Raw genomic sequence first — 24,493 nt, 5'->3', positions numbered from 1 at the left:
GAAAACCACTACATCCAGGAAGTCTCAGTCCTTTAGGAGACCAGATTGCAGAACCAGTGGTATTTACTGTCCTCTGTCAGTTCATTAAATAAAATAAAGGTTATATTTACTGTAAATGGAGAAAAATGCTTTTGGAGTTTTGGACCATTATCAACACATGCTTCACGAGTCATGATTTTTATATTCTAAAAATATATTGAGTTGCTTTACACTGAACTGATCAATTGTTTTTCTCAGGAACACATCTATCACCGCACCAAGAGACAAGAAAGGGGTAAAAAACGGAAAAATTATTCTGGAAGGCTGAGCATGTTAGCAAGAATTGAAGTTACAACGGTACTCACTATCCTCTGATCAGCCTTTCAGCGTGCCATTTAAACATATTAATAGTAATTTTATATTATAAATAAAGACTGACTTGCCTTGCCTACCTCAATTAAAGCAGGCCCAGCTGACTGACAAGATGGATACAGAATGAAAAAGTTAAAGCATTATATGCATTCAAGGCTCCTTCCCAGGTAACATGTTGCAACGTATTTGCATTATATGAAGGGAAAAATGGTACTAAACAGACATTATTGTGGGTTCTCTCCTTACAGGTTCCCTGGATCAAGAAAAAAAGGAATATATCACCATGTTTCATAAAGAGTGTTTCAGGCTCATGTTATGCTTATGATAATCATTTATATTTCTATATCTTTTCTTCTCCAAGTATATTTTGGCTAACTAATAATCTCTATGGAAAATAAAATGTATTTACTGTACTGAATTCTCCCCCGTGTGTAATTCTCATTCGCATCACTAGGGGGCAATATTTACCCAAGAGATAAGCACTCAACCAGCTCGGCTTCTGTTAAGACGAAATGTTTGAGATCTGTTTATCTTCATCTCTTAATTACAATAAAGCATTTGTGTTAAAAATGTCGCTCTTTTATTGTGTGGAAAACACTGTAGATGACGAATGGCTTTCTATAAAGTTTTTACTGTCAAGCATAAACAGTCTATGTGTGTTGACCGATTCTCTGGGATATAAACTGCTTAACTAGTCTATCATTCCTCTTTTGTGAGTAGTTCTGCCAGTTAAATGTGCCAGAAAATAATTTTTGTGCCAGGAATATGTCAAAACACTTTGACAGTCCAAAATAAATAAAAAAGCAACACCCCTTCTTCCTAATCTACATAATCCTTGATAATAACAAAAACTATTACCTGCACCATTCACATTGTTGTTTAAGAATCTATAATGTTCTGTAAAAAGAAAAAAAGAAGAAAACATTTTTTTTGAATGAGATCACACAAGGCCAGTGAGTAATAACATCACTTTCACTCTGAGCCCCAAAATCAACCAAGCAACCATGCAAAAGACACATTTTGCACTTACACAGCTATGTACAATGTAAGTAGTGCAGGTGTTACAGTCAAAAGCACTGTTTTCTAAAAGCCAGTAAGCCAGAAAATTCAATACAATTAGGCTAAATATAAAATGAAATACAATAAATCCAGTTTTAAATAAAATCAGTGTTCACAAATTATTTTAAATAAGACAAAAAGAAACTTCACGTCAAATATGTTATGGCATTGCATTTATGTGATGCGCCTTCTGTTAATCTTTTAAAAACGACTTTAGGAGTATTTTTGTGGACAGCTGCTGGAAGCACATAAGAACAGATAGAGTCACATTATGTTTAGGTGTGGGAGCAAAGCTCTGCAGGCATGAGTCACAGTACTAAACAGACTCTGTTCTCACAAGAAGAGCAGACAGAAACACTCTACTCTGCCTTCAGGCAAAACCCTGAGTCTTTCAAGGTAAGAAAAGCTTTGCATTATCAGTTTTAAAAGATTATTTCGTTTTTGTTAAAAGTTTAATATGATCCAGATGTTAGTTGGTGAATTTGCACACTGTTTGGGAGATAAGTCTTCAACAATACTCATGCAATTACGTCTAATTTGAACATTAAGAAACAGTGCCATGAACTGTACTAAAATGTGAGTATCTGCTATTATAGTTTGTTTTTTAACTGATTAACATATATATAATGTTACAAATTACTTTGTAATTATTATCATCAAGCATGACTGAAATAACACTCATTTATAGTATGATTATATGTCTGATTAGTCAAAACATTTTTTGCTGGAATGACTGCTTAAAATGTAAATGTATAAAAAAAAATAATGGAAATGCATTCATGTGACCTTTTATTTATTTAAGGAAAAAAAAACACTGCACTTCTCTGGAAGAGGGAGTGTTTAAAGAGAAACATTAAAGTTTATTACTTGTTTATTTATTTATTGGTTTATTTATAGGGACCATGCATATTCATAAACATTGCTCTATAAATATACACTATGTAAATATGCCAGAATTAGTAACAATAATAATACTTTTCATCTGCATGAGATCTGCATTCAAGAAAATGTTGGATTACACAGGAAATCTGGAAAGGATTTACGATGTTTAACTGAAATGCATCTCTACCTTTTGCTTTATCTGTGATTTTAAGCATGCATTGAAAAGGCCATTTGATAAAAGCGGAGAGGGAATGTTTGGAATGAAAGTACTGTTACACGCCTGTGGCAATAAACATACTGTCTGGTAGCCATCTGCTTTCTCTCTGCTTTTTTGGAAGAGAATAGATCAACTCCTTATCTGTAAATCTGAGAAAGCATGTCTCTTTGCATATAAAAACCTAAAAGCTTTCAAACAAACCATTGTTTTTCTTTTCAGAGCTTAAGAAGAGGAATGGAGACCTCAGAGGAACACTATTATGACTACCTTGAGTACGAAAACAACAGCTCCAACTTCAGCTACGATGACTATCAAACCATCTGTGAGAAAGGTGACGTGCGCTCCTTCATGAGGATCTTCCTCCCAGCTGTTTTTGTGTTATCTCTAGTGATCGGTTTAGCAGGCAACGCTCTAGTTGTGGCTGTGTATGCATACTGCAAGCAACTGAAAACGATGACTGACACATTTATACTTCACCTGGCTGTGGCAGACCTGTTGCTGCTCCTAACCTTACCCTTCTGGGCTGCCGATGCCATCCACGGCTGGGAACTTGGGGTCACCGTCTGTAAACTCGTGTCTGCCCTCTACACCATTAATTTCACCTGTAGCATGATGCTGCTGGCCCACATCAGCATGGATCAGTACTTGGCTTTGACCCCAGGAGCCAGAAGCACAGGCATTACGCGTGCTTTTCAAAAGAAGCATTGCAAAAAACTCTGTTTGGTGGTCTGGACCGTGGCGTTTTTTCTCGGCATCCCTGATTTGGTGTTTTCAACAGTCAGAGAACTTCCTCATAAAAAAAGCTGCATCGCAATGTATCCATCGGACATGGCTCTCAAGGCTAAAGCTAGTTTGGAAGTGGTGGAGGTCATAATAGGCTTCTTGCTACCTTTATTAGTTATGTTGTTCTGCTACACCTGCGTAGGCCGAGCCCTACTGAAGCTCCCTCAGGAGAGGAGATGGAGGAAGTGGAGGTCCATCCGTGTGCTGCTGGTGATGGTGGGAGTCTTTGTGGTCACACAGCTGCCCTACAACGTGGTCAAGTTCTGCCGGGCCATGGACATCATATACACCTTTGTGACTCACTGTGGGGTTAGTAAAGAGCTGGACAGAGCTACTCAGATCACTGAGAGTCTGGCACTGACACACTGCTGTCTAAATCCTGTTCTGTACACTTTCATCGGTTCCTCCTTCAGACAGCATGTATTGAAGTGTGCCAAAGCCTTTGGAGACAGGGGGAGGAGGATGGCACGTGTGAGAGAGCAACAAGAAGTGGATATCTCCTTGAATTCTCATTCACAGTCCCAAGAGACCAGCACTTTCTCCATCTGAGCAAACTAGAGTAGATGTTAGAGTAGAGTAGATCCACCTGCCTGTGGAGCTTTAACTCCCACCCCCCTGCCCTTTACAAAATATGTACATACAAAAAGTGATAGCATAGGGATGTACAGGTTTATTTTAGTCAAGACATAAGGCTGTACTTTTTACCAGAAGAGTACAATTCTAACTCAAGTAAAAGCTGAGATGCAAAATGTCGATAGTTGTGTTTGTACAAAGTCCCTTTTCTATAATCTTTGGTTTTTATGAAATGAACGGAAAAAGAACAAGTCCGCGGAGTGATAAGAGAGATATGCAAGTGGCGCCTGACTACTAGCAGACTGATGATGAGTTCAAGTCATTCTTTATGCTTGAACTTTGGTCGAATCAAGACAAGATGGCAACAGTGGTGCCTGCAGTTGTACAGCCATATGCACTGTGCTGATTTGCCCCGTATACATTTCAGCAGATATTATAGGCAGCGTTTCTGTCGACAGAACCAGACATGCCATTAATTATGAATTTATCAGTCTTTTACATGCCAAAGTTAATTTCTGCATTAAATATTACACTAAAATAGAAGCAGAAAATCGTGCTATTCGCACTTTCATGAGATCAGGTTAGCATTTGCTGCATGGATAAAAAAAAGGGCTAATATCAGACAAAATTGCATTGCAGCAAATCCTTTTTTTTAAGGTGTTCAGAATAGAGCGATAGAATTCAGAAAGCAGTTATACTATTATAAGAAAGGTTTTGCATATAGGCTATGTCTTTATAATTTTTGTTCTATTTTTTTATTGTAGTCTATAGAATTATAAAATAAAATGCAAGTTATAATCGGGCCTGTTTTAGGCTTTTCCTTATTTTTATATTTTAGACAGCCATCAATTAATATGGTGATGAAAAAAAAAAACATTATTCGCCTTTTTTGTCATTGGATGTGCCTTTAGAGAAAAATGCACAGATTACACAATGAAAAAACTTTCTATTTTCAATTTTAATTATTTTGTTTTAAAGTAGCGTAGTAATTTAAAGCTTTCTATATATTTCTATCATGCCTTGTGAGGCAATTCCTTGAGTTTGTGAAGCACTCCTGTTCCAAGACTGAAAGCATTTGTTTTCTTTACTTTATAAAAGCACAACGTCTCATTGATATTGTGAGTGCACACAAATAAAACCCTTTACAGTTTAGAACGATGCATTACTCTTACCTTTATGAGCAAAAATGACTGTGTATTTTAAGTTGTTTCCACTGTTAGAAAAAAATGCAAGAGATCACACTGGCACCTCCATGTCCTACAGAGCGGGCTTCAGCTTCCTTCAGCACACTTCTAACTCAGAAACTCAGGGTTTAAATAAAGTGTAATTAGATTACATTAAACTTCATCCCTAAAACATTTTATTTATTTTTTTTTTGTGTGATTTTTCATCATAAGACTTCATGACTAAACGATGAGGCCAATTCTCTTTGGAACTAGCATCATCATAAAAGAATGTTCCTCTATGCAGAAGAAGATCATGTTCACTGACACAATCTTTTAGTTTATCACATACATTGTGCACATTTTCAGTTTTAATTGGTTCCACGCAGTTCATTCTTCAATGTACTGTATCATTTCAAGATGTTCAAATATGTTCTGAAGAATTTAAGAACCAGAGCAGCAGTCTTGGCAAACTGCTATGGGTCACATAACACTTGTATGAACACCAACACCAGCTGCAAAATCCAAACATTCTGAATGAAATCCATCGGACCTTTCTCTATACTCATAGAAGCCTAGATGTTTTATTTCTCAAAAGATACTGCATTTTAAGACTTTAACAAATAATATGCATTTAAAAGCAAGCATTATTTGACTAGTAGTTTTTAAAATAAGAGTTTTGAAAAGAAATGTTGCATATACAGTAACAGATGTTTTCATGAAATATTTAAATGGTATACCCTTACCTTGCTTTTGTCATTTTACTTCTTTGTGAATAACGTTCCTAATAATTTTTTATTTTTCTCGCTCAATTCTAAAATGTGTAAAATAAAGTAGGCCTAGTTGTGACGGAACCTTTGACTGTACATATTCATATAGAGGTAATTAATACTTATAAAGTACAATGGCCTTTAGAGACAAGACTATTTCTAAATTGAACACTTTTTTAACCCTGTGCTAAAAAGACTGATCAGAGGGAAGCAGACATTTACATATATAAGACAAACTACTGATAATAAACAGAGGCCTTGAGCAATATTGTGACACATCCCAAAAGAATGCTTTATATGTGATATATTGCAGTGTTACAAACAACTGTAGGTTTCTTACTACAGTTCAAATAATATTCTTTCACTTTTTAAATTAGGTAGGATTGCCTCTACACGAACAATGAAAACAATTTAGCTTTTCACAACAAGGTGAACAGCATAGTGATATTCCAACATGGCAGTCAGCAACGAAGACAAACAATAATGAGTTGGCAGTGTTTCTATCAATGGACTTCCAAACAACCAACATACAAATAGTTAGTGTTGTTATTAAATAGTTTGACATACGATTAAGCATTCAAATTAAAGTGTGTGTATGTGCTGTTAAATTATATTATACATTTTAATGTCATATTGTAGAGCTCCAGCTTACGATGTCATAAGATAAAAAGTTTGAACTGTTTATAACGTATTGTGAATAATAAGACAGGATGGCACAGAAAGGACAAGAATAATGAACAAAGAGGCACATGTTCCAACAAGTGTACAACCAAAACATAGTGTGTGTCATGTTTGGGTGGTTTTAATTCCTCAGATTACATTCAACTGCCCTCCATTCACCCCAGTGAATTACACCATCACTCATTAGGAACAATGAGCGAAGTCACAAAACTGAAAGCAAACTAATAACTGTATCAAACAGAAAGACAACACACACACACAGGTGTCTAAAGTACGGGTGGGAGGGGTTTATCTTTCCTGTCGGTTTCTCTGAAACAGTCACAGTTGAGGGAAGAGAGGACAACACTGTTAAGGTTTTAAGAACCCAAGCGAAGGATGAAATGTAAATGAATGTGAAACTGAGTGCAAGCCAAGGTTCAAGGAGCAGGCGCTGAGGCAGGAATGCAGCCGTTGGCAGTGTGTGTGTGGGGGCTCATTACCTCCGCTTTTGTCCTATGAAAGCAAGTGTGGACCGGTGCTTTAATAATTAAGAATCTGCACATCAAAAAGGTCACAGACTCCCTCGTTGTCATCAAGGTTGAAATTGTAATCCACACCAGGGTTGGGTGAAAGTCTCAACAGGGGGAAAACTACCGGGGTCAAACAAACACACACAAAGTTACACACAGAGTGCAGATTGGAGTCTATCCAATACAGATGGACTAACTAACTAAACAAATAGATAAATCTATAGAGATATACAGTACTATTAAACCAGAAAATTGAGGGGTCAAAAATATGTTTTTGAAGCTCTTATGCTCATCAATGCTGCATTTATGTATTCCAGTAAATTAAATTATCAAAAAAAAAATTTTTTAATTTAAATTACATTTTCATAGTTTGTAAATAATCTCTGCCTTTTTTCACTCCAAGGCTCCCCTCCTAATCGAATCAGCACTGAAATACTACATTGATTTAGAATTCTTTGAACAGAAAGCAAAACTAATAGATATATGCTTACAAAATCTTTTGTTGATCTTTAAAAAAAACATGTGATTTCCAATTTTATTTTTATACCTTTCACAACTTAAACTCATAACAAGGTTGCATAATGTACATCAATGCCATAAAACATCAAGCCAGAGGCAAAAATGCTGAGGAAAAACTGGCATGCATTGGAGAACAAAACATTGAGAAGAACCATCACTCAGCTGCTGTAACCCATCCTCCTCTGGTCAGGACATTAAAAAGATTTATTTGCACTGCTAGCTGTATGATTAATTGATAAGGACGGCAGTGAACTGCTTCAAATCAGAAATATGTGACCCTGGACCACAAAACCAGTCTTAAGTGTCAATTTTTCGAAACTGAGATTTATACATCATCTGAAAGCTGAATAAATAAGCTTTCCATTGCTTTATATTTGTTAGGATCAGACAATATTTGGCCGAGATGCAACTATTTTAAAATCTGGAATCTGAGGGTGCAAAAAAAATCTAAATTCTGAGAAAACTGTCTTTGAATTTGTCCAAATTAATTCTTAGCAAGGCATATTACTGAACAAAAATTAAGTTTTGATATATTTACAGTAGGAAATGTACAAAATATCTTCATGGAACATGAAGCATATACATACATTTCTCAGGGGTACACAATATTTAAAGAGAAAGCAAAATCATTAAACGATTTTTGTCATAAAAGAAAATTTGATAATTTTTTGACTATTGCTAAAAATATACACCAGTGACTTAAGACTGGTTTTGGTCACATATAACCAAAAGAGGCTGTTCAGTGTGACCACAAGGGGGCTGTGCAGAAGGCCGGCCAGCACTGACGCAAATAAATGACTGGATAACATTTTTTAAGAACTTACCATCTGAAGACATCAGTTCATCAATAAGGTTCGAAACTCCTGGAGTAAGGAGAAAATGGCAAGTGTAAATGTCCTTGAAAATACAAAATATAACCCTTTTTTTAATTACTGCTTCGGAAAAATCATATATTGTTATAATGGAATCCGTGTCACCTTCTCTCTCATCCCTCATTTCTTCAAGCATGGACTGCAGATCCTGACCCCCCATCTCCCTCTGCTGTTCTTCCGGACCACCTAGAGACCCCTTCATCAACAAACACTGACTGACAGGGGACTCAGAGTTGCATTCTTTAAAAAGAGAGAAGAAGAGAAATATATAAATAAAAGCAGTCATATTAAAATGCTGTGTAAAATCTCAGATGCACAGCAGCTGAAATGTTTGGGATCGGTATGACTTTTTTGAACAGTAGTGTATATCAGCGGTTCTCACGACCCCCAGCTCTGCACATTTGTTATGTCTCTCTTTGTTAACATTGCTGATTTAGATTAGTGGCTTGTTAGAAGTGAGCTCCGTGTATGAACTGTGTTTCCATTGACATGGTCTCTACACTGTGTTCACTGCTCCCGACTCCCTGAGCAGGAGAAATCTGTTGAAGTTTACCTCACTTCTCTTAAAACATTCATTCACGGATTTGTGCTGTGCAACGTCTTCACACAAGGACAAGTGTGACATAATATACCTCTGTAAATAAATACAATTTAAATTCACGTCTCGCACACTTCAATGCACTTAAAATGGAACATATACATTCACTTCGAACTGGAATCATGGCAAAATATCCTGTGATGTCCACTTCTCCCATTATTATAGGAGTTAATATATACACAATGTGTGTTTTTCACTAGCCTGCACAAATTATTTTTTTATTTATCTTTTCATCTGTATTCTCTCGTTTGTAAATCAGAGTAGTATTAGTGGTGTTCAGCAGTTTAGTACAAGTGCTCTGTGAAATGGGTGATTTGTCAGACTTCCAAAAACAACAAATCATGGAAGCCTGTGTACTAGAAGCGTCTGTAAACTTAATGGACTAGTTATTTTTGTATTTTAAGAACATCAGTCTTTGCCATTTTGACTGTGTACACAAAACACGCAAGACTTCATCAGTGAAGAATAGCAGTGGAAAAGCGAAAGTAAATGATAGGGACCATCAAACACTAAAAGCACAGAACTACTGCTACAAAGTGACAGCATACCACAAAATTCACCTCTAAGACTGTCTCTCCACAAAAAAAAAAAAAGAGTTTCACAAAGCCAGCATTTACCAAAGAGTGTCATATGAATCAGTTCTAAGGTTGGAAGCTGTATTAAAGACAAATGGTGGCAAACACCTTTAAAAAGAAGTATTGCTAATTATTTCCAACTGTATATAAGTGTCATATAAGGTTGATGTATGTCATTTTTTCATTGATGAATCATTTAATGTTCTCCTATCCTATTTTAATATGCAGAGAGAATAATGACTGATGCTACAAATGTCAATCATACTTTAAGGAACAGGGGCATGATTGAATAAAAGTAGTACCCATGAGCATGTCGGGGGACGTGGAGGACTGTGTGAGTTGGTGCTCTGCAGTGGGGCTTTTGAGCGGCCCACGCTTTAGGTCACAGAGCTCTGCTGAAGAGATGGGGAACCTCTGCACCCCTGCTGGAGTATTAGGAGGAGTCAGTATGGCAGAAATGTCATCTATAGGTGGGACACAGACAACAACAGGCTTGGAGCAGCTCATCTCTCGGTTTATCAGCATGACCTGGATGGGAGCCGAGTGACTTCGCAAGTTCACTTGGTACTTTTTCTGACCATTTTGGCCCTGAATCAACAACAACAACAAAAAATGCATGGAGACTATAAACAGCCAAAAAATGCAAACAAAAGCAAATTAACACTTAATAATATACACATAGATGTAAAATTCACTAAAAATATTCTCAAGTATAAATGGTGAATAAGCTCAAGGTTGGTGTTACGTACCATCTCAGGCACTGGGACCTCCAGTTGTGTTCCTGATGGTGCCATGACAGTTAAAAGAGTATCCCCACTGAATGCATCACATACGTCCTCATGTGTCACGTAGCTGTATGTACACAATGCTAAGGAACATAATCCTCTTGTATATTTTTTCACATATAGAAATGTACCCATGATACAGAGATAACATACATACATATATATATATATATATATATATATATAATGCAAGCAAACCCAACATTTCCCAGGGGAACACAATATTTAAAGAGAAAGCAAAATCATTAAAATATGAGATGGAGAAAACTATAATTCAGTGCTTTTGCATTCTCCTGAGCAACATGCATTAATTAGCAAAAACACAAACTGAGGATTGACAAAATACGAGGTGAGAGGAAAAAACATTTCAATGGTTTTGTGATCGCAAGCAAAGTTTCTCAGGTGAATGCTTTTTTTCTTGAGAGAGAATGCAAAAGCATCACAACATGAGATGATGAAAACATTTTAATGAATTGCTTTTGTGTTCTCCCAAGAATGTTTTCAACTGAAAGGAAAATCTGAGAAAACTTTTTTATTATTATTATTTCAATGTTGTTGTGTTCTATCAAACAGACATGTATTTTCTCAATGGAAAGCAATATTTTTTTCAAAGAAGGCAAAGGACTGCTAGATAATTTTTCCTCAAATCAAATTATTTCCATCACCATGTTCCCTTAAGAAGCTCTGTTTCATGACATTTTAAGTTCTGAAATAAAAGGCTGAACTTTGCATAAACCACTTTAATCCGAAGAGGAATATCTGGTGGGGTGAGGCTTAGGAAACTCTAGCATGAACCCACAATAGACTACAGACTGGAAAAACTGGACTGGGGCCACTGAAACACCCAACAATAACACCCCACAGTCAAAGAAGGACAGGTTATAGCACTCAGCATGTAATTAGGTGCACTCCTTTCACAATGGCATTTTACTGGAACTGTTAATTACCAGGGGAACCAACCAAAAAATTAAAAATATCAGACAAGACTAAAAAAAACACTACTTTTTCTGGCTGATAGACTGTGCATAAGGATATCTGCAGCTGGAGGAGTCTTCATTCAGGTGTTTGATGCCCTGTTGCAGACACGCTTTCTGCATGTCCAGTTCTCTCTCTTGAATCTCCAAATCAGCAATATTTGCCTTTAGAAGTTCTACCTGCTCAAGAACTTCCTGAGACTGGCAGCCTGAACTCTCCCCTCTAATTAAGACAAGCAAAGGCTTTAGAGCAGCGTTTCCAAACCAGGGTGCAGTGTAAAAAATATATTTTTTATATTCTTAAATTGCTAAAATGTTCAAAAAATGGCAAATACATTTATTATGTAATATCCATTTTTGATGTCGCCACTAATTATATATGCACCGAAATTTTGGCTGCCGAAAATAAGTTCACCACACAGGTTTCACTTTCACGTGGTGTGAGGCTCTGTGTATTATCCCGCTCTATGCGCTCTATTCATATAAAATTAATTAAACCGCCATGTTATGTTCACATGCTCTGATAATAATAGCTTTCTAGGACTAAACATTATATGGATAATGTTTTTTTTTTTTTTTTTTTTAAGCTAAATCTCTTAACAGCTCTGTACTGTTAGACCTACCTGAAAAACTAAAAAGCTATTTATTTATATATGTTTATTTGTGATCTCATTAGTAATTTGTTTATTTGTTCTTATTACTGTCTGCTTATTTGTAATTTATTCAATTCAAAGTTTGAAACCAAACTTGTGCTGCTGCAACAAAATTAGAAATTCAAGTATTGTGACAAAATAAATTTTGTAGAGTGCCACAAATTTGTTAAAATTTCCAAAGGGTGCTGCAACAAAAAAAAAAGGTTGGGAAACACTGCTTTATAGAATGACACACCTCAGCATATGACACTAAGCATGCAAATAATTCACACAACAGTACAATATGCATATAAAATGTTAGGGAAACATTTGATAGCACATTGACAACTTCTCTAATGTTTGTACTCACTTCCATTGAATGGTGTTTTTGGTCTTCTTTTCGATGAGCCCAACACCTTCCAGAACATTGGTGATATCGTAGATTCTCCTCTTCTGTTTGACTGCCAAACTGTCTGCAGCCTATGAAAATATTCGCAATATTATTTTCTGAGACCATCCAATCAGATAAGAGAAACTGACTATTTAGGGGACCAAACAATAGCTTGGTTTGATATACAGATTGATAATGGGTTTAGATAACTTAGTAGCTCTTGTAAATTATCAGAAGAGTTTATCGGGAGTACAGTAAGTGTGCCATGATGATAAACATGGACAGGGGTTAGCAACGGTCACACTGACGAAATTCACATAATATCTCCATTATTTGTCCTTGTATGACAGCTGATGGGAATATAATGGAAAAAAGCTGAAATATTCCTAAAATAAATATAATCCTCAAATATTTTTTTAAATAACTGAAAAAGTTAATTACAAAACATTAATACAAATAATTAATATTAATAAAAACAAAATCATTAATAACTAACTGAATTACTTGATGATGATGATGCAATTTTCTCCGTTTGTACATAAAATTTATTTTGCATTCAGTAGTAGTAACTGTCGGTTATGCTACTGATTAAAAAATATCTAATATTTTCTTTAATATGCAGAAAGTAATACATCAAAAACTAAACACAAACAATAAACAGGTTTCAAAAAATAATAAATAGAAATAAAAAATATGATGTGTGTGTGTGTGTGTGTAAAATACAAGTCAATGAATAACTACACACAAACAATAAATATACAGGGTAATATAAATATTTCAAACTTCTCGTTTAAAACTACTGCTGGAAGCACCATTTGCCAAAAGATACATACCGGTACATAAAAAACACTTTTAATTTTCTTTGGAGTTTAATGCCCTTTTTTGCTCCACATGAACGGAAAATAGCAGGTGATTAGACTGAACAATGTCTCCAATGATTTCTCATAGTGCGTCTCTGCTGCTTCAAGCGTCAGGTAACAAACACCTGCCGTGAGAGAAGCCCACGGGATTCTGTTCAAAATCCCCTGTCACAATAACATGCCATTTCTGTTCGCCAATTAACACTTTTAATTAACGAGCCAGACACGTATTTCTGTATATATTTAATACGATATATGTAACAAGCCTCTCTGGACAGCGAAAGTCCACTCAGGTAAGAACTGCTTCTTTGTGTGACTCCTGACATACCCCAGTCCTCACAGAACAGCCTGCCAAGGTTCATTCATTCCGCCACTTGTAAATGTATTTTAACCCACCACTTTGAGATCGAGCACTCCGTCTTTGGCCTCTTGAAGCAGAGTAACGAACTTGACCGTGAGCAGACCCAAACTCTTCTCATGGCGACTGGACCCGTTCGGTGTCGTGTGAGAACTCGCGCTGTTCGACTCAGCCATACAATCCAAAAGCCGGGAGTTCTCAGGGATGTAATTCAAAATCTCTATCTTTTTTCTCATTCAGATGGATGGAGGTTTTGTTTGTGAGGTTGAGCAACAATCATTTCTTGCACTTTTTTTTTTTTTTACCTCAGGCTACAATTCTACTGATGGCTCGAGGGTTTTTAAATGAGAGGAAATGACGTTGGATTACCGTTACTATGACTACGTCTCTGCCTGAGCGTTCGACCTCGAACATACAACTGAAGAATTATTTTAAATTTTAATAAATCTTCTAAAATTACACAACAAACAGTGACAACAAGTTAATAATTTAATTATACGATAATAAAAAAGCCTATCGTATATAAAAAGTGCAGTATATATTGCTTTATGCTCAAGTTACAAACGTTTTTGCAAAAAAGATGTACATGTATTTAACTGTATACATATACCGTACACATTATATATATGCATACCCAATTTATGAATTATTTTATAATAATAATAATAAAGAAAAAAAAATGTACAGTCTCTACGATTTTCTATATAATTTGAAGCACAAAGCCAAAAAACAGTAGGCAATACAGTAGGCTAGACACTCAGAAGTACAATAATTTCAGGACATGTTCTCAGCCAGACTGAGAGACATTGACATAAATCTTGAAAAAGACATCTTCCGAGTTTTTGTTGTCTTTGGCTTGTAACAAACAGGAGGTTAGAAGTCTTTCAGCACTTGTGTGAGGCGTCTCATTTTCTCCTCCATTACCATTTTATTACTCTCGGTTTCCTCAAGCAGCTGGCGCATTTCCTCTTCCACCTGGAGTACCTGTGGTTATTAAAAAAAAAAGAAAACAAATAAATATGTTCTTGAGAAAGCTTTCTCCAAGTAAATCATCCAAGTAATTCTAGTAATTCCAGTCTGCACACTTTGGTCTAGCATGTACCGACAATAGCAATATGAATGACAGTGAATCAATAGTGGCAGTAATACCTTCTGATTAGCCTTTTCTATTTGTTTCTGTTTGTCATTTGCAAGGCGAAGTATTTCAGCTTGATGGGAAGCTTGCAGAGATTCTAGTTGTCTACGGAAGGCATCATCCACACTGTGAAGCTTCTCCATTGCCACTCTAATAAAATAAAATTCAAAGAAGTTTCATATGTAAACTACTGTATACTGTATATGCTTCCTTAGCAAAATTAGGACCTGCTGCCCATCTCATACCGGTGTGCTTGTGAAGCCTTATCTTTTTCCTCTATAAGGGCTCTCTCTTTGGAATCAAAACCCTCCTTCATTCGCTTCACCTGGCTTTCAAGCCTGTTCAACAGTTCTGCCTTTTCCTGCCATTTTTTACTTGAGGCCCTGCAACATTAAAAATATTGAACATATTACTAAGCAACTGTGTGATGGTGTGAGTCATCAGCATACACCCTTTCAAACAACTAAATACTGTCCGTAATAGCAAGTTAGGGTGAAAGCTTGGAATCATGAGATGATAGCAGTTTATCTAGTGTTATTCCATACCTGTATGTCTCTTTAACCTCATCAAGCTCTGCCTCCTTATCAAGGAGCTGTTGTTTCAGCTCCTCCTTCCTGATACTGAGCTGCTCCACTGTGTCCCTGAGCTCCACTGCAGAGGCCATTTCCTCCTCCAGCTGCTGCTTCAGCTTCCGCTGGTCCTGCACATTCTCATCACGAAGTTTACGGATCTGATCATCTCGCTCCAGCAATGCCTATAGAAGGAAAACGTCAGAGAAAAGTCAGCCAGGCGATGAAACTATTACAACACATGAGATTTTTCACTTAAGAAGATGTAATAACATATTTTCTATAAATTTGAACTACATTAAATATCCATCTAATTTCTATCTTAGTTTATAGTTTAGTTTTTTTTTTTGAGTAAGTAGGACTTTACCTCTTTTAGTTTACGAATAGTCTCTGTCTGGTCCTCGACAATCTTAGCTTTAATCCTGAGTGCATCATTGTCTCGCTCGTTCTGCTTCTTTTGCGATTCCAGTTCACCTAACAAAACCTCAATTCTGGCCTCCAGTCGCCCACGGTCCTGTGCTAAGGATGCACCTAAATAAATGGACAAATACAAAAAGTAATGTCTGGGTTATACTTTCTATAAGTTTTCTTGAGGTTACTGAAGTACCTTGCTGTGCAAGTTCTTGGCCCCAGATCTTCCTCTCTGCCCGTAGTCCATCTATGACAGACTCTTGAGCAGTAAGCTGGGAGAGCATCTTGGACTTGTCCTTTTTCAGTAGCTCCACCTGTAGGTTTAGTCGTTTATCGTCCTCTAACCTGGATTCCAATGAGTGTACACGAGTCTAGCATACAAAAACAGAGCATAATGTCATTTATAAAGCATTACTAAAGTGATCGAAATCTGATATGTGATGATTTGACAAAAATCCACAAAGGACACAACAAAATCGAGAACTTTTTGTGAGTAAAATCTTTTGGTTATACCTTGAACTCAGCAGCAGCTTCACGCTTGGCTTTGAGGAGGTCAGCAATGCGTGTTTTCTGTTCTTTGACCATAGCTGTGAGCTCCTGCACCAAAGAGGCTGACTGCTTCTCTTTCTGCTGAGACTGGCTAAGACTTGACTTCACGTCTAAGAGTTCAGCAGATACCTGATCAAAACCCTCCTTTACCTACAAATCACAAACACACACACGCAAACGCACACACACAGAAAGGGTCACCAGTCAGAAAAGTCTGGGGCTCGTGTCATTAACATTTCTGACATTTCATGCAGTATTGTTAACTAAAACTTTTCAAACATTTTTGTTAACTGAAATACAGCTGAACAAAAATAAAAGTACTAAACTTACTTCTAAAATAAAAAAAATAAAAAAAATGAATAAAAACTCTTCAGAAAAATTAGGAAAATAAATTATGACAAAAGAACAGAAAATAAAATATAAAATTACTAAAAGCTGTAATAGTACATACATAATACTAAAACAGCACCGTTTTGAAATACTGCACTGACATTCACATCAGCACTGTTGTTTATTTCTGTTTTCTCAAAACTGATACATTTAACTTAAAAAGTTTTACAAATAACTGTTCTCCTCCTCAGTTGGTATCATATTTAGCATCGATCCAAGCAAAAAAAAAAAATTTCAGACTTAAAATGTTACCCCACAATTTAGATTTACCTCTGAGAAACGCTTTGCCTCAATGGTGAGAGCCATGCGAAATTCATCCTCTAGAGCAGCATACTGTCTCCTAGCATCAGAGATCTTCTGTTCCAAATCAGTCTGTTTCTGAGCAAATCTCTGCTCTATCGCCACCACTTCTTTGGCTACAGCCTCCTTAAACTCAGTCCCACCAGGAAGCAGCCGCGTTGCAAGCTCTTTCCTGTCACACAAAGTCAAACAGGTGCAAGATGAAACAGTTGAAATTTCCTGTTTGTAAACTGAACCATTTTCAAGCCATTACTCTTTGTATTAAATGATCATGGGCATGATTCTATGTGGTGCCTGTGTACCTGTGCATCTCCTCCCTAGAAGCCAACAGTTCATGCAACTGCTGCATCTTCTCTTTGTGCTGTCGAGCTGATGCGCGGAGTATTTCAACTTCCCTTTTTAAGGCAGATGCTTTATTCCCTAACTCCTGAGTCCTCTTCATCTGAAATAATACAGCAGGTCATTCGCTTGAAATGTTATATAGAAAACTATTTTATTTTGAAGAGTGGTTTCCAAGTAGATAACTGTTCAAGTAGCAGCATTCTCATGGCAGCCATTCAAACACATGCAAAAGGTCAAGTGTAAATATTCCCCTAACTCAATTCAAAGGATTGAAATGTCAAAAAGAAATTGAAACATGTTTTTAATTCCGCCATATGCCTGTATTTTTATCTGGGAACTGCTTCTGGAACCATCCAACAGAAAATGCCCTTTAGATGACTACCAGTATTTCTTTATTTAAGCATTCTTGTAAGTAGGAATAGTTCTTGTCGGCCCGTGAAGACTGGATGTATGGTTCAGACATTCTTTACATTATACTGGAGCACTCAGTCCATGCTATGGATCCGTCAATATTAAAGATATGGACTGCAACTGTTCTACCTCTTCTGCACGCTGCTGGACCCTGAGGGCCTCGGTTTTGGTCATGCTGTCCTCCAGACTGCGCAGAGCCTTCTTGTGTTGGTCTTCCCGGTTGTGCAGCTGCTCAAGCTGCTCTAACGTAGACCTGTATCTCTCCTCCAACTCCTGCAAACGAGTCTGCAATGCTGCCCGATCAGAGCGCTCTTTTAACAACATCTCCTTCAACCTAAAGGAATAAGACAGATTGAGCTGCTTCTTCACAATATCTTGGAAAATGCGTTCTCTTTCGCCATGCGTATTCATGTACACTTCCATTCAAAAGTTTGGAGTTTTGGAGAATTCAGATTTTTAAATGTTGCCAACATGCTGCTGCTACACACACTATGCTACATCTCCAATACACTGAACAATCGTAATGAATGAAAACATCAGTAAAACTTCTGTTTGAAGACAAATAATTCATGACACTATTACATTAATTTGCATTCTCACACACTCGGAAGAAGAAGAGTTAACAGAACAGACACTGGACTGTGAGGCGAGAGTCATTAGCAGCAAAGTGCTGCAGGGGTGGCAATTAGGATTGATTGATGATCTGTGGCAGACATGTGCCTGTCACCATGAATTTAATCTCCATTATAATTCAAATTTATCACAGTGGGCTATAATATTAGAGCACAATATCAGGGCCGACATCACGCCACAGAAACTGCCATGCAGGTGGGATGGCAGAGCTTCATACATCAGGACCCTGCAGTAGGGTCTCTGGAAACTTCTAATAAAATGTAATTATACTCAAGTGTATTCAGATCTAACATTTCAGCTGGAGCCGACACCAATTAGGTGCAATACGTCAAGCCAAAGATTCTCTCCAAACACTTGGACGGCTGAAGATTGTTAAGGTGTCCTTGATGGAAAAGAGTGCTTGAATGAGTGAGATAATAGATGTTGCAGCTAATTGCGTTTGTTGGTAATATATAAATATATATTGCTTTGACTCTCAGCAGTAGGACTCTTAATTAGGCTGCTCAATTTGCATTCATTTTATTATTCACACTGGTTTCAATGCAAAAGTAAAACAGAACACAGAGACAAAGTGAAACTATATTTCTCAATATTAACAGAGGACTCTACATGCCCTCACCTGTCTGTGGTGTGTAAGGCCAAACTTTGCAAGTCCTTTTCCTCGCTGGCTCGAGTCTGCAGGTTCTTGACCTGGTCAGAAAGTCTCTTTGCAGCCTGCTCTGCCTTCCAGCGCCGCTCACGCTCCTGGTCGCGCTCTTCCACAATTGCCTGCATGTAAACACACACTTAATTACTCTTTGCAAATATTAATTTTGCTCAATAAAGAGAAATGTTGGACACACACTTAATTACTCTTTGCAAATATTAATTTTGCTTAATAAAGAGAAATGTTGGACCTGTGAAGTTTGCATACCCTGTAGGTTTCCTCTTGAGATTGAGCTGAGCTTTTGTTAGGACTGGCTTTGATGTTTTTAGGGCACTTTTTTACAGACTCTGAGGTTTCAACAGACACAGAGCTCTGGACAGACGTCCTCCTACGGGGGACAACAGTCTGCTTTGTGGACTTCTGCTTTTGTGTATTTGGCACGCTGCAATGGAAGAAAAAAACATCAGCGTGAGACTGCTTAATATTAAATATTTTATATATTAATATTAAAAATAAAATAAAACATTGAAATGTGAGAATTACTGTATGTAAAACATAAAAATGTAAATGTGAATTGTGAAATTATTATTACAATTTAAAAGAACTGCTTTCTATTTTAATGTACTTTAAAATGCAATTTATTCCTGTGATGGCAATGCCAAATTTTCAGCAGTCATTTCTTCAGTCTTCAGCATCATATGATCTTTTATAAATAAATCTTAATGTATGTATTGGCATCACAGATATAAATTACTTCTGATAAAGCATTCTTTGGACGGCTGAAATTAAGATCAACCTGTACCAGAATGACAGGAAAACAGAAGTATGGAGAACATATAGAACATCATCTCTGAAATATGGTGGATCAGTGTGATGGCATGAGCATGCATGGCTTCCAGTGGCACTGGATTACTGGTGTTTACTGAAGACGTGACAGAAGACAGAAGCAGCCGGAAGAATTCTGAAGTGTATAGGGATATACTTTCTGCCCAGATACAGCCAAATGCAGTAAAGTTGTTTGGACGGCACTTCATAGTACAATTGGACAATGACCCAAATCATACAGCAAATGCAACCCAGGGGTTTTTGAAGGTAAAAAAAGTGTAACATTCTGCAATGACTGGGTCAGTCTCATGACCTCAACCCAACTGAGCAAGCATTACACTTATTGAAGACAAAAAGACAGAAAGACCCACAAACAAATAACAACTGAAGTCAGCTGCAGTAAAAGCCTGGAAAAGCATCACAAAGTAGGAAACCCATGATGTCCATGAGTTCCAGACTTAAGGCAGTCATTGCCTGCAAAGGATTCACAACAAAATATAAAAAAATGAACATTTTATTTATGATTATATTTATTTGTCCAACTACATTTGAGCCCCTGAAAATGGAAGGACTGTGTATAAAAATGATTGTAATTCCTTAGCATTTTATATTTGAATTAAAGCTTAAAGTCTGCACTTGAATTTCATCTTCACTGATTCATTTTATATATATATATATTTTTTTTATTTTTATTTTTTTTACATACAGTAATGGTGCATTAGTGTATGTTGCTGTAACTTTTCAACAGTAACTCTCTCTACAGATTCATGTTATTGCAACTTTAGTTTTGATTGAGTTAAAAGAACTGAATAGTGACAGTGTAATCATTCATGTGTACAAGCAATTTTAAGTAGGAGGAGCAAGGACAATTTATAAACTGCCCTGATTACTGAACCACTGCAAAGCCTTTGTCTAAAGGCTGGAGCTTTTCTATGATTCTGAACCTAAAGTTAGAAGAAAAAAACAAGTGAACAAGTAAATATTTTGAAGCCTCTCAAAACACAATTCAAGCTCTGTGCTGGAGCAAATTACATTATTAATCAAATCCAGTAAACTGTAATGAGATGTGTTTGTGCAACTCATGTCAATAAGCACTTGAAATTCAGTTTAAGACTAAATGCATTTATCAATATGAATGTGTACAAGTTACTTCACCAGTCAGATTGTTTGGGTTTGGTGTCCTTGGTAAGTTTTTTCCCTGCAGAGCCTCTGGGATGAGACAGGACTCTGGAAAGCCGTTGGTTCTCTTTTCCACTGTCACATTCGCTCGCTGATGTCTGATCGGTGTCTCTTTTTGCTTTATGTATCACAAAAGATACAGCGCTGTTTGTTTTAAAGCCATCCCCTGTAGGAACCTGAGTTCAAATATATAATTTAGATTTATACTATTTTTAAAATTTGGGATTGTGCTATTTTTATGAAAAGATTGAATTAGTGATCATTAATAATGAAATAAATGATAACTGAAATGTAGTAATCCATTTTCCCTTTCTTTACCTTCTGAATGAGATGGGAAACCTGCTGCTCTAGTATTTTAATTCGCTGCTCATTTTCTTGATTTTCTGCAGTTGGTTTTCCACCTCGTTGTCGAAACTGGGTCAGGATTTCATCAATCCGCGGAGTAGTGAGAGGAGCATCTGATTTTGCCTTGTGACCATGAACATAAACATGTCTCATAACCACCTCAAAATGATTCAAATGCCATTCTCAGATTAAAAACAAATAAATATCTGAGGAGTTTGAGAAAATAAACAGTATCATAAAAACAGTTTACCAGTTCTTCATTAACGCTGGCGTCTGATGAAATTAGAAACTCAAGAAAGTCCTCAAGACCAGGAACATCCATAGGACTGTCTTCTGCTAAAGGAGATGGATTTCCTATGCGATCAACTCCATCCAGTGTAGAAACTTGGTGCAGAGACTGAAGAACCATCTCTCTGTAGCCTACAAACAAAGGAAGAACATACTAGTGAAAAAAGTTGCCAACGTTTTCTATCTTTTACATATTTACTTTTTGGCCATTTTAGACCAAATTTGAGATTTTCCACACCAGTTCCATTGAATGATTTACAGTTGCCTTGTCTGAAAAAAATTTCTCGATTTTCCTTCAGGGTTTTTTCATACAAACCTGGCATTGAGCAGACTGGATTCTGTGCACCATCCTTGCTAAGAGTAACATCTTTCAGATTCTGCAGTCCCACCATGCACTGCAGCAGGTGGTTCATGCTATCCAAACGATTGCTGTGGAGCTGCAGGTACTTTAGTTTGTACTCTGCTCCATGAAGATACAAGAGACCTGAAAGCAAAGAGCAGTGAGTGAACAGAAAGTTGTCCATCTGTGAATTACACCTTCGTTCATAAGTTTGGGGTTCAATAATAATAAAATTAAATAAAAACGTTTTTTTTTTTAAGCAGGCGTGCATTGGTAAAATGTGACAAGAATTTAACATGGTTCTATTTCAATTAAAACCCATTCTTTTGAACTCTTTCATCAACAAGTCTTAAAAAAAAAATATCACGGTTTTCATAAAATTAAGCCACACAACTGTTTTCAACATTGATCATAAGAAATGTTTCTTGTGCACCAAATCAGCATATTAGAATGATTTCTGAAGGACCATGTGACACTGAAGACTGTAGTAATCGCTGCTAAAGAATTCAACTTTTGCTTTAAATTACATTTATGAAATATATTAAAATAGAAATAGCTCTATTATAGTCAATAATTATATATATCTTAATAAAAGTGTTATTTTACATTTTAATAATATTATGCAAAATTCATAAAAAAATCGAATAAAAAAAAAACTAATCAAAAGCAGGAAATGTTATTGCATGATTCACTGAAGAAGACATGTTGACAAAATGTTTGATTGTTGATTTCTCTCTTGCAAAATACATTTCAAGTCATTTAGAAGATACAGAGAGTGTGGATCCTGACAATAAAATCAAAATTACCAACCCCAGACTTTTTAATGTTAGTGGCATTTCTTATCTTACATGTCAAATGATTCAGAGAGCAAAAACAAACTACTCACACATTGATGGGAATGCAATCTAACCTACCAGTTAGGTCATTTATTTGATTGTAGGCCAAATTCAGTCTTGTGAGACTTCTCAGTCCATTAAGCCCTGAAAGAAATCCATGTATTGACAGATTACAAACCAAAGACACCTAATTAGAAATAATAACAGGAAGGAACGGTTCAAGATCACATTGAAAACAGACACGCTTTCAATTGACCATTAAAATTATATTACAAATTAACCACATTTTCTGCCCTAAAAAGGTGTTTTCTTTACCTTCTACTTTGGTGATTAAGTTGCAGGACAGGTTTAAGGTGCGCAGTGAGGACAGAGAAGCTAATCCCTCTATACGACAGATGTGATTTGATGACAGATCCAGATGTCTTATGTGCCATGCTGCCGTCAAGCCCTCAATCTTAGTGAGGCGATTACAGTGAAGATTCAGCGATGAAATACTGGGATTCAGTGGGACCTCTAGTAGACTAAAAGTAAATATCTTCAGTGAAGTCACAGTCACATACTGTAGTTAAAATACTGTCCAGCCTGTTAACAGGCACTTCTGCTGTAAAACTGGACTATGGGATAAACTGACCTTGAAATATCCCTATCAATTAGACAGAGCTCTCCAACAGCCATGATCTGCTACAGACAGGTTTCTGTCGTTATCAACCTGTCAAATATATAAGCAATAATCCACGACATCTGGGGTGTTACCTAACTGAATGTCACAACAATAATCGATGAAAGGGATACATTAAGAACAACATAACGTGTTTTTCTTTCACACAACTAGACGTTTATATACATTGCTGCTACAAAACGATTGAAGCTTAATCGAAGTAAGTTAACTGTTAAATTGGGTCTTTTAAATCAGATAAGACGAACTGACATACGTTAAGATTTATAACCTGGGCGCCTGACGGTTCATCACCTGACAACACAACACACAATGTAAACAAAGCCCAGACTGATTATGTACACAAATTTGATTGCGTAATTTGTGTTTATAACAGGTCAGTTATTCTTCTTAGCAGAGCTGCCAGGGTTGTATAAAATATACCTATTGATAGGTAACAGTTAACTTAAAGTTTTAATACAACTTTAATTTCAAATGCAAAGTGATGTGACGTTGGTTCGTTTTAAAGTCAGTTCGTCTGATAGCCTCGTATTACTTTTTGTTGATTTCACGATAACTTCCTCTTCTATTATACTATAAATGATATGTATAAAATTATGGGTGTTATAATTACCTACCTGACTTGTAGTAAACTCGAACTTGCCTGCGAAAGATTCAAAGATTGTTTACCGCTGTAGAAATTAAAAGTCCCGCTTACCAATTCCTACTTCCGGCCGGGTACTTAGTCACTTCCTAAAGACGGCTTTTGTTTCAGAAGTTTCAAATGAGCTCAGATGAGTCCCAAAAGACACTTACTATCAGTTGGCTTACATTAATTCACTGCTACAAATTGATGTTTGAAAATTGATGTTTGTCCGATTTTATTTCACAAATGCGTCACACAATTTTAAACAAACAAAAATATTTTCACTTTTCAGAAAAGTTATTATAAACTACAATAAAAAATAATACACAAATAGAGATGCAAACGTAGTTTATATTCCTAATAATGGGCGAGACATAAATCATTTTATTAAAGTTTACTTATACATAATTGTGCATTCAATAAACATGATTTAACTCTATA

General features: G+C 36.5%; 3 protein-coding genes across 5 annotated transcripts; 1 reads left to right on the top strand and 2 right to left on the bottom strand.

Moving 5' to 3' along the window:
* Window positions 1-1,703: 1,703 nt before the first annotated feature.
* On the top strand, window positions 1,704-5,015 carry ackr4a (atypical chemokine receptor 4a). The gene is made up of 2 exons (XM_026206311.1): window positions 1,704-1,806; window positions 2,729-5,015. Exons 1-2 carry the CDS (start codon window positions 1,714-1,716, stop codon window positions 3,839-3,841), a joined length of 1,206 nt encoding a protein of 401 aa, XP_026062096.1. The 5' UTR covers window positions 1,704-1,713; the 3' UTR covers window positions 3,842-5,015.
* A 1,057-nt stretch (window positions 5,016-6,072) lies between these two features.
* On the bottom strand, window positions 6,073-13,923 carry e2f5 (E2F transcription factor 5). Of its 2 annotated transcripts, XM_026206307.1 has the most exons (8): window positions 13,591-13,919; window positions 12,314-12,423; window positions 11,373-11,534; window positions 10,302-10,410; window positions 9,855-10,140; window positions 8,485-8,619; window positions 8,332-8,370; window positions 6,073-7,108 (listed from the first exon to the last, which is right to left on the bottom strand). In XM_026206307.1, the coding sequence occupies exons 1-8, from the start codon at window positions 13,786-13,788 to the stop codon at window positions 6,999-7,001; spliced, it is 1,149 nt and encodes a 382-aa protein (XP_026062092.1). In that variant the 5' UTR covers window positions 13,789-13,919; the 3' UTR covers window positions 6,073-6,998. The 2 variants fall into 2 exon arrangements, with proteins under 2 accessions (XP_026062092.1, XP_026062094.1); XM_026206309.1 differs by lacking the exons at window positions 6,073-7,108; window positions 8,332-8,370; window positions 8,485-8,619 and adding an exon at window positions 8,744-8,903 and having other exon boundaries at window positions 13,591-13,923.
* Window positions 13,924-14,023: 100 nt separating this feature from the next.
* lrrcc1 (leucine rich repeat and coiled-coil centrosomal protein 1) lies at window positions 14,024-24,157 on the bottom strand. Of its 2 annotated transcripts, none has more exons than XM_026206305.1 (20): window positions 24,045-24,157; window positions 23,383-23,460; window positions 23,067-23,272; window positions 22,830-22,895; window positions 21,892-22,059; window positions 21,538-21,707; window positions 21,261-21,413; window positions 20,919-21,118; window positions 19,206-19,380; window positions 18,912-19,060; window positions 17,789-17,993; window positions 17,209-17,348; window positions 16,877-17,078; window positions 16,181-16,366; window positions 15,864-16,038; window positions 15,624-15,787; window positions 15,233-15,441; window positions 14,933-15,070; window positions 14,702-14,837; window positions 14,024-14,536 (listed from the first exon to the last, which is right to left on the bottom strand). In XM_026206305.1, the coding sequence occupies exons 2-20, from the start codon at window positions 23,424-23,426 to the stop codon at window positions 14,426-14,428; spliced, it is 2,997 nt and encodes a 998-aa protein (XP_026062090.1). In that variant the 5' UTR covers window positions 23,427-23,460; window positions 24,045-24,157; the 3' UTR covers window positions 14,024-14,425. The 2 variants fall into 2 exon arrangements, with proteins under 2 accessions (XP_026062090.1, XP_026062091.1); XM_026206306.1 differs by having other exon boundaries at window positions 21,261-21,410.
* Window positions 24,158-24,493: the final 336 nt, after the last annotated feature.

The sequence above is a fragment of the Carassius auratus genome, chromosome 27, assembly GCF_003368295.1.
Source record: "Carassius auratus strain Wakin chromosome 27, ASM336829v1, whole genome shotgun sequence".
NCBI lineage: Eukaryota > Metazoa > Chordata > Actinopteri > Cypriniformes > Cyprinidae > Carassius > Carassius auratus.
Note: the sequence above shows the minus strand (reverse complement) of the source record. Positions and strands in the feature narration are given on the sequence as shown.